The sequence below is a fragment of the Chiloscyllium plagiosum genome, chromosome 12, assembly GCF_004010195.1.
Source record: "Chiloscyllium plagiosum isolate BGI_BamShark_2017 chromosome 12, ASM401019v2, whole genome shotgun sequence".
Lineage (NCBI taxonomy): Eukaryota > Metazoa > Chordata > Chondrichthyes > Orectolobiformes > Hemiscylliidae > Chiloscyllium > Chiloscyllium plagiosum.
The window spans coordinates 79,305,136-79,316,045 of NC_057721.1; the positions used below are offsets into that span (position 1 = coordinate 79,305,136).

At 43.6% G+C, this 10,910-nt stretch overlaps 1 protein-coding gene across 1 annotated transcript in view; it reads right to left on the minus strand.

Moving 5' to 3' along the window:
* Positions 1–2,948: 2,948 nt before the first annotated feature.
* The window catches only part of LOC122554854 (lysozyme C-like), a 19,156-nt gene continuing 11,194 nt past the window's right edge, over positions 2,949–10,910 (minus strand). The window contains exons 3-4 of the mRNA XM_043700200.1: positions 6,435–6,513; positions 2,949–3,820 (exon numbers count right to left, since the gene is read on the minus strand). Coding sequence (XP_043556135.1) covers positions 3,754–3,820; positions 6,435–6,513 — 146 coding nt within the window. The 3' untranslated portion in view covers positions 2,949–3,753. The remainder of the gene's footprint in view (positions 3,821–6,434; positions 6,514–10,910) is intronic.

The window sequence follows — 10,910 nt, forward strand, 5'->3', positions numbered from 1 at the left end:
CATTAATAAAAATTACAAACAGCAGAGGACCCAGAACTGATCCCTGCGGAACTCCACTTGTAACTGGGCTCCAGGCTGAATATTTGCCATCTACCACCACTCTCTGACTTCGACCGGTTGGCCAGTTTTCTATCCAATTGGCCAAATTTCCCTCTATCCCATGCCTCCTGACTTTCCGCATAAGCCTACATTTAACACATTTTTCTGTTCCTTTCTCCTTTCTATGTCTGTTTTCAAATGCACCTGTGCTCAAAAGAGAAAAATAATACACAGAGGCCAAGTTTAAGTTTGTCCTGTTCTCTCACTTGCTCACTGTCCTTCCTGATGAAGGGCTTTTGCCCGAAACATCATTTTTCCTGCTCCTCGGATGCTGCCTGACCTACTGTGATATTCCAGCACCCCACTCTAATCTAGACACTATCCTTTCTGTCAGGAAACGATAAGGGGACATAATTCAGGGAGAGGGTGAAAACACAATGTCAGTATATGCTGTGCTACTGAATGTCTTTTCTAGTCCCTACATGGTGTTCCAACACACATACAGGCATTCCCTTATGTTTCTTTTCATTATACACTCCCCACGTTGAGACATAGAGTCACAAGATATACAGCACTGAAACAGAATCTTCAGTCCAACTCGTCCATGCCATCCAGATATCTTACATTAATCTAATCCTATTTGCCAGCACTTGGCCAATATCCCTCTAAACCCTTCCTTTTCATATACCCATCCACATGCCTTTTAAATGTTGTAATTTTACTAGCCTCCACCACTTCCTCTGGCAACTCATAGCATACACACACCACCCTCTCCATGAAATAATTGCCCCTTAAGGTCTCCTTTAAATCTTTCCCCTCTCACCCTAAATCTATGCCCTCTAGTTTTGGACTCCCCCACCCCAGGGAAAAGACCTTGCCTATTTACCCTATCTATGCCCCTCATAATTTTGTAAACCTCTATTAGGTCACCCCTCAGCCTCCAAAGCTCCAGGGAAAACAGCCTTCAGCCTATTCAGCCTCTCCCTCTAGCTCAAATCTTCCAACCCTGGCAGTATCCTTGTATGTCCTTTCTGAACCCTTTCAAGTTTCACGACATCCTTTTGAAAGCAGGGAGACCAGAATTACATGCAGTGTTCCAAAAGTGGCCTAACTAATGTCTTCTACAGCTGCAACATAACCTACCAACTCCCATACTCAATGCACTGACCAATAAAAGAAAGCATTCCAAACGCCTTCTTCACTATTCTGTTTAGATAGGACTCTACTTTCAGGAAACTATGAACCTTCACTCCAAGGTGCCTTTGTTCAGCAACACTCCTCAGGACTTTACCATGAAGTGTATTGTTTCGACATGGGGTAAACTCTCTTGCTTAATTTAAAAACAGCAACACTGAAAAGATTTATCTCGTGCAGTAATCTGTAAAACTTCGAGTGGCCAAGAACTACTTAAAGTAAAAATTAATTACTTTATTTCTTAAAGTATACGAGGGCATAATTAACTAACCACTATTTACAATTTCTTTCTCTAACCTATCTTTTACCTTCCCTTCTATAAGTGTGGCACTGAAAAAGCACAGCAGGTCAGGTAGCATCTGAGGAGCAGGAGAATCGAAGTTTCGGACATAAGCCCTTCATCAGGGAATGAGGCTTGTGGGTCGGGGCTGAGAAATAAATGGGAGCGGGATGGGGCTGGGGGGGAAGGTATATGGGAATGCGATAGGTAGATGAAGTTGGGGGAGAAGGTGATAGGTCGGAGAACAGGGTGGAGCGGATAGATGGGAAAGGTGATAGACTGTTCAAGAGGGTGGTGCCGAGTTGGAGGCTTAGGACCGGGATAATGTGGGGGATGGGAAATGAGGAAATTGATGATTTTCACATTAATCCCGTGTGGTTGCAGGGTCCCAAGGTGGAAGATGAGGCGTTCTTCCTCCAGGTGTCGGACATGTTACGGTGTTCTGACGTACCTTGCCAAAATGCAGAGCCTCACATTTATCAAAATTATAATCCACCTGCCAGTCCTTGGCCCATTGGCCCATCTGATCAAGATCCCATTGTATTCCTAGGTGACATACTTTGCTGTCCACTACACCTCCAATTTTGGTGTTATCTGCAAACTTACTAACCATACCTCCTATGTTCCCATCCAAATCATTTATATAAATGCTAAAAAGCAGTGGACTCAGCACTTTTCCTTGCGGCACACCACTGGTCACAGGCCTCCAGTCTGAAAAGCAACCCTCCACCACCACCCTCTGTCTTCTACCTTCGAGCCAGTTCTGGATCCAACTGTTCTTGTTCTCACTGTATTCCATGTGATCTAAACTCACTAACTAGTCTACCATGAAGACCTGTGTCGAGCACCTATTAAAGTCCATATAGATCAAGTCCACCACTTTGGCCTCATCAAACATCTTTGATTTTTTTCTTCAAAAAACTAAATTAAGTCAGTGAGACATAATTTCCCATGCACAAAGCCATGGTGATGATCCCTAATCAGTCCTGTTTTTCCAAATACATGTACATCCTGTCCCTCAGGAATCCCTCCAACAACATGCCCACCATTGATGTCAGACTCACTGGTCGATAGTTCCCTGGCTTTTTCTTACCATCTTTCTTAAATAGTGGCACCACATTAGCCACTAACATGGCTGACCGACAGAAAATGCATTACATTTCTAAATTGTCCTGGATCCGAAGAAAGATCATTGATCTAAACTCGTGACTCTGTTTCTCTGTTTACAGATGCTGTGAGGATTGTAAAATGTCTCCAGCATTTCCACTTTCTATCCAATTATTCTCCTCTCAATTGTATTGTGACTTTTACTGCATTAAAAATGTTACGTCAAGGTAACATCTGATTGTTGCTGTTGAAAGGTTGTTATGGACACCGACAGCTTAGATTCTGTTGATTCTATCGATTTATTTGCAAACATTTGTAGGTACAATTATGAAAATTACCAACCACAGAACGGGAGCTCAATGCATTGCAGAAACAGAAGTGAAGCAATGAAGGGAATTGGTCTGAGGTTGGAGCAAGTTAGTGGACCTTCTCAGGGATTCTGTCCCTTACCATCCTACTTTCTGACTGGAACAGCATCATTTGAAGTTGTGAGATTAATAGCGATAGCTCAAAGAGGTTTTGGTGCTGGGCTCAAATAGAATATTCAGGGCTGAGATAGATTTTTGTTCAGGGAGGGAATCAGGTGTTACAGGGAAAAGGCAGGAAAGTGGAGTTGTGGATTACCAGCTCAGCTGTTATCTCATTGGCACTGCAGACTCAATGGGCTGAATGGTTAACACCTGCTCCTATATCTGATGGTCTTACTAGGTCAGTGACATTGAAGCTCATTGAAGACCCTCCTGATCCCATCACCACTCTCTCATTGGGAGGAAGGAGGAACTGATTCAGCAACTCCACAACACTGTTCTGTGGGGTACATGCTGGATAGGAAATCTCACTGACTCAGTGGGTGGGCATTTCCATGACCAGTCCCCCACACCTGTCCTCCAAATGTTGATCACTTTTGGTGACAGGGGGGAGACTACCCCTGACAATGACCCTGCCCCGGTCCCAATCTCAACACATTAATGTGTGAAACACGCTCCCATGAGCGTGGCTGGCTAACATCTCTGGCAAGTGCAGGATAATGAGATGAGGATACACCAACACGGCAAAGCTAACCAGTTGAAAGAGTCTTAAGCTGCGATAGGGAGGGCTGCAAAACAGAATGCTGAGCTTTCTCTCTCCTGTCTTCACAGCTGGCAATTATCCAGAAAGTGATTGAAATTCACACCTTTGCAGTATTTTCTCCAACTTAACCTGCAATGAGAAACAGTGTCAGAGCTGCAGGCAGAGGGGCATGGAAACACAGGAGCAGGAGAACGCGATTCAGCCCTTCGAGCTTACCCCACCATTCAATAGGATCATGGCTTACCATTCAACTCAGTATCCAGTTGCCACTTTCTCCCCAAAACTTTTTGATCCTTTTAGCCCTAACTATATCTAAAACTCAATAAGTAAAAGGTGCACGTTTATCTATACAAGTACATGTTCACTGTGGTGTAGAAATTGGCCATGTAACCCTTTCGGTCTCTGTTGGTATTCTGTTCCACACGAGCCTCTCTCTGTGTGGCTTTATCTAATCCCATCAACATTGCTTTCTCTTTCTTTCTCCCACATGTATTTACTGAGCTTCCAAGTTCCTGGGAGTGATGATTCCCAACAATCCATCCTGGTCCACTCATGTCGACGTGATGGTCAAGAAAGCACATCGATGACATCTCTAATGAAATTCAACATGTCCACCACAGGGACTCTTACTGATGTTTATAGATGCACGAGTGAAAGCATCCTGTCTGGATGTATTGCACTGTGGTTTAGCAACTGCTTTTCCCAGGACCGTAAGAAATTACAGAAGATTGTGAACACATCCCAGTCCATCACACAAAGCAGCCTTCCATTCATTGACTCCATCTATACTACCTGCTGCTTCAGGAAAGTACCAGCATCAAAGACCCCTCCCACCCCATTGCACTCTCACCCACTCTCTTCCATTGTGCAGAAGATATAAGAGTTTGATAACACATAAAAACAGATTAAAGAACAGCTTCTTCTCCAATGTTATCAGACTTTTGAATGAATCTCCCAAATGTTATTTCTGACCTCTCTCTCTGCGACTGTAACACTGTATTCTGCACTCTGTTCTGCTACCCTGATGTACTTTGCATGTTACAATCTGCCTGTATCGCACATAAAACAAAAACCTTTCACTGGATCTCGGTACGTGTGACAACAATAAATCAATCAATCATCTTAAAGATATACAGTCATAGAGATCTATAGCATGGAAACAGACCCTTTGGTCCAGCAAGTCCATGCAGACCAGATATCCTAACCTAATCTAGTCCTATTTTCCAGTATTTAGCTCATATCCCTCTGAATCATTCCTATTGATGGACCAATTCAGGTATGTTTTAAATGTTATAATTGTACCAGCCTCCACCACTTCCTCTGGCAGCTCATTCCATACATGCATCACCCTCTGTGTGAAAAAGTTGCACTTTAGGTCCCTTTTAAATCTTTCCTATCTCACCTTAAACTTATGCTCTGTGGTTTTGGACTCGCCCATCCCGGGGAAGAGACCTTGGCTATTCACCCTATCCATGGCCCTCATGATTTTATAAATCTCCAAAAGCTCAACCCTCATCCTCCAACACTCCAAGGAAACAAATACTTTCCCTATAGCTCAAACTCTCTAACCTCGGCAACATCCTTGTAAATGTTTATAAATTATAAGCAGTGGACCCAGCACCAATTCTTGTGGCACACCACTGATCACAGGCCTCCAGTCTGAAAAGCAACCCTCCACCATCACCCTCTGTCTTCTACCTGAGCCAGTTTTGTATCCAAATGGCTAGTTCTCCCTGTATGCTCTCCATGTGATCTAACCTTGCAAACCAGTTTACCATGAGGAACTTTGTCTAACACCTTACTAAAGTCCACATAGATCACATTCACCACTTTGCTCTCATCAATCCTCTTTTTTACTTCTTCAAAAACTCAATCAAGTTATCTCGGTCAGTTTTCCTAGCCATTCCTTGTGGTGAAGTGAAAAGAGAGAGAAGAGAACTGTGAAGGAATAGTATCAGCAAAGACCATTAGGGTCCAATGGCCGTCGCCCTCCACTGAGCAGATCCTAAACAAACAAGAATGAGATAAACGGCCAATCGAGGTTTATGAATTGTTTAACTGATCAATTGTGCTTCAGAATGATTCATATCCACACAAAAAAGTAGTTTAATGTCACATTTGACAAAAAGGCATCGTCAATGTCACCTGCAAGATCTCCGCCGAGTCACAATTTATTGTAACATGGGACAACCATGCCTTTCCCACGGTATCCCTTCATCAAAGTCCTGGAACCTCTTTCCATAACAGCACTGTGGGTGTACCTACAGCCCACCACCTTCTCAAAGGGCCATTAGGGATGAGCAATAAGTGTTGTTGGCACCAGCAATGCCTACCTTCCATGTAGAAACAAGGAGGAGAAAGGGTAATATGTCACAAGTTTTTTTTATTGCATTTGAACTCATGGTGTACGGATGGGCTTGCAAATGAAGGGAAGAATCACTGGGTGCATGAACGTTAGTTTCTTCGTTTTATTGATGAGTCATAAAACTATTGGACAGGGAAAGAAAGAGCTGTTCTTAGAACATCTCCCTGCTCTCATCTTAAGCTTTTAACATTGAATTTAAAGGCCGCTAGTTTTCTGGTCTAATAGTTTTTCCGGATATTTTCTTCATCCCATGATATTACCTTGCAATGTGAGGTTGGTCCTTCACATTGGGTTCCACATAAGCCATACTTTTGATCAATTTTGAATTGTCAATACGAATTATTGAGGGAGTAAGTGCAAACAGAGGGTTTAACATACCAGGTCTCTATTCCGTTCTCTGTTGTTGCTATATACTTAGCACATCGGATGTCATCAGTGAGATCACCATCCATTAAACCTAAAAAAAAACAATAAATAAATCCATTGTCAATTTCAACAAAGCAGCTGGGATACCATTGGGCCAGTGTAAGGTGCTGTGTGGGCCTGGGATTCAGAGCAGATGGCAAAGATAATTTATTCAATAAAACATAAAGTTCACCATCGTCTCCAAGGAACATAGGGCTGTTCCCTCATTTGAGATAGAGACAGAAAGTCAGAGAGGGATTACTGGTGGTGAGTTTTACTTGAGGGCCACCACATTTCAGATGAGGGACAATGTTCAGAAGGTGGGACCTTCATGAATTTCCTCAGTGGACTGTGCCTGTTCATACAAGGGGAAATGTCTAAGCCAGCTATGGTTGGGATGGTAGGAGGGTGGCCTTGTACAATTGGCCTGTGGTGCCACAATTACTGTCAGCCTGCTTGTACCCGCTGTGGTGTGAAGAGAAGAGAGGGGGGAGTGGGTGGTTGCACTCTGAGAGGCAGGATGTGGTCAGCCTGACCATTGCCCACTTGAAGCTTTCTCCCCCAGCGGCTCAGTGAGGTCCTGCCTCCCAACCCGACAGATGGCCCTTGTCACATCAGCAGCTGGAAACAGAGACCCTGGAGGGGACAGTATGGGTCTATCTCTGACAACCTCCTCCTCCAAGGCTGCTTTCCCATTAATGGCCACTAGATGGAGTGGTGCTGCAGAGCTTCCAGCCTTTGATTAAATATCCCCCAAGTCCTACTCTCTCAATAGACAGAGAGGTGACTGATCGTGGTTTAACCAAAAGGACACCACGCCTCGGGTGAGGGGAGGGGTGAGAAGGAGAGTCCTTCATGGTAACCTCAGTCGGACCAGGAATTAAACCCATACTGTTGGGAGTCACTCTGAATCACAAACTGACCATCCAGCCAAATGAGCTAACAACCTCCTATGCTTGGCTGGTTGCTCAAAGAGTTAGGACATCTTCCTTTTGAGGAGGGGTGAGGTTGCAGGAGGCTGACCCCAAGAAAACTAAACTCAAAACATACAGCACTGCAAGCTGACTCAGCACATCATTAGACTCTTAATCCCAGATATTTACTGAAATTAAATTCCACCATCTGCTCCCTCCCGTCCTCCATCCGGGCTCTGTTTAAAGTGCACCTCTCAAACAACAGCAATAAGACCAAGGTGCTTTCTCCAGCAATACATGGTGAATGGAGGAGAGTTACACAGTGCAATTAATGACCATGAAATAAAACAACTGACAGCAGTATGTGCCAGTGAGTGGAATTACTGAACAATCTCTGTTCAGACTGGGAACACTGACAGTGATGTACACAAGCTGAAGCTACACTTTTCAAAGTACAAAAACACTTGGGGATTTCCCGAAGCAGTACCAATCCTTCCAGAAATACACACCATTCCTTATCTTATAATGACTGGTGCCTTCTGTTCTCTTCCTATTGACTCACTCACTCAGATCCAGCGATGTTTATATCAATGAGCCTTCCCATTAATATTGGGTTAATGTGTTGGGTTGCTCATGTGTAATATGTATTAATCTTATTAAATTGATTTGAATTTTTTGGGACTGCATACTCAGGAAAGGGTTAAACATCGGGCTCCATAGGCATTGAGCTTCTAGTGTCAATTTGATTTCAAACAATTTAACTCATGGGGGTTCGGCATTCTTTCATAAATCAGGAGAGATTAGAAAATGTCTCCTTGGCTAAAGGTCTCTCAAACACACCTGGTGGGAGAGTGGGACCTGGTATTATGGACCAGGCCAGACCCCCTCAAAACATTTACAGGAAGTAGCCCGGACCCTAACTTTGCCCGTCGTTTTAAGCAGGTGCAGAGCGGATATTCCAGGAGCGATGTAGCTGGTCTTTCTGCTGTAACTCAGTTGATTTATCTGAGTTTGCATTGTTATCTGTCTGCTCCTGGTTTGTATCAACCATTTGATCAAACAGGGTCTCTACTATTTCCACGTCAACTTTCTTATCTGTAGTCTTTGATCTCTCCTGTTTCAACTGGTAACTTTGTGACCTCATTACCTCACAGTCCAGAAACATCCCACGACATGTGACCTGCAATAGTTCAGTTGCCCTGAGTTTCCACTGGCTTTTCAACCACAGAAGGCAGCACTCCTACCTATGAAGCAGCTGTATCGTTAATAAGGACGAATTGAATTCCTGGAGCTGAGAGTTTGTCCAGTACTCCTACAACATGGTCTAAGAAGATCTGGCACTTCCTCTTTAATCAACCTCCGAACAGGTTGTACATTCTGGTGCAGCTTTCTAGTCTCCACTATGTGTTCCATTACTACTCCAACAGAATTCACTGGCTTATCCTGTTTTCCTATGTTAGGCTTCCCAGTGCGATTCCTAAACCACTGACACTGTGATTTCATGTGGCCTACTTTACTGCAGTGAAAACGCTGGAGTTTTTTAACTTCTCTTTCCCCTTCAAGGGTTTCCTTTTTACCCTGTGGTAAGTTATCCTTATGATCTTCACTGAGATCTACCTTTCCCTTTCCATGTGTGGATTTCTAGTTTCCCCAATTTCTATCCCTCATGGATTGAAATTGATGTTGATAGCCAAACTTTGATTTATGGACCAGCTCATAACTATCAACCATTTCAGCTGCTATTCTTGCTGTTTTAACTCTCTGCTCTTCCACATGAGCTCACATTACTTCAGGAAGTGAACTTTCGAATTCCTCCAAAATAACTGTCTCTCTAAGAGCGTCATAGGTTTGATCTATTTTTAATGTTCGTATCCACATTTCAAAATTACTCTGTTTGATCCTTTGAAACTCAGTATAGGTTTGACCAGGGTCCCTCCTTAGATTCCTGAAACGTTGTTTATCGGCTTCTGGTACAAGCTCATATGCACTTAAAATGGTTTTCTTCACCTCCTCATACTCCCCAAATACTTCCTCTGATAGTGATCCAAATACCTCACGAGCCTTACCTGCAAGCTTTGTTTGGATCAATAAAACCCACATGGTCACTGGCCAACACTTTTGTTTAGCCACCTTTTCAAATGAGATGAAAAAGGCTTCCAAATCCATCTCTTCAAATTTAGGCCATGCTTGAATATATTTAAACAGATTCTCACCAGGCCTTTGGCTCCCATGGGTTTGCTCATCCTCACACTCTTCCTCACTGAGCTTAGCTTCAGCCTTTGCCTCCATCCTGTTAAGCTGACTTTCCTGCATAAATGCCAATTTCTGGAGGTTAAAACTCCTTTTCTTTCTTCCTTTCCTCTCTTTCCTTTTCTTTCTCTTCTTTCTCTCTCTTTCTCTCCCTTCGTCTTTTTGTTCTGTGATTCATTTTTTCTCTTTTCTTTGCTCTTATTTGCAATTCAACCTGTTTCATTTCTGTCATCGTTTCCTTTTCTTTTGGCTCTAACTCAAGCTGCTTCCTTTTCAATTGAATGTCAACCATCCCGAACCATTCTGATGTCATTTCCAGCAAATGTAAATGCTGAGCTATTGCTTTGATTATGTCTCCGTTCCTGATGGAAGGAGGCAGTTCCAACCCCAGCTTGTCTGCTAATTCCAGCAGCTTGACCTTAATCACCTTTGGCAAAACTCTGAAAGTCACTTCTTCCACCCCCAGAAAACTCTCGGTGATTGAAAGTGCCATTGATATCGCAAACACTGTTTAAATCAATCAAATACAACAGCCATAACACTAACACCTACCACGCACTGCCTTTGAGTCCAACAACACGAGTTCCAATTTGGAACTATAGAACAAATCCCAGACAACACCCCAGTCTGTTACGCACCAGGCCAGGTCCCCTCAAAACATTCCCCTCATAGCCCAGACCCTAATTCTGTAGTTGTTTTAAACAGCTGTAGAGTGGCTATTCCACGGGTGATACAAGCAGCCCAACCACTTTGTCATCAACAAAACAATTTATTTCCAAGATTACCGAATGAAATTCAAACAGAAGAGAACAGAAGACAGAATAATGTAACCTGCCCAAAAACCAAACAGATTATCCTAACTTAATTACACTGTTCTAACAAATTGCAACAATCCCCTTGGCAATACAGGAACAATCAAACACAGGGTCTCACAAGAGAGATGTCAGAGAGAGGAGGATCAGCATGGACTTGACACTTTGAGGCCAGCAGCATCAAAACAGACTGATTACTTTCAGTGGTGCTGGAAGAGCACAGCAATTCAGGCAGCATCTAACGAGCAGCGAAATCGACGTTTCGGGCAAAAGCCACCTCCGCCCTCAGACCCTACCCCTCCAACCGTAACAAGGACAGAACGCCCCTGGTGCTCACCTTCCACCCTACAAACCTCCGCATAAACCAAATCATCCGCCGACATTTCCGCCACCTCCAAAAAGACCCCACCACCAGGGATATATTTCCCTCCCCACCCCTTTCCACCTTCCGCAAAGACTGTTCCCTCCGTGAC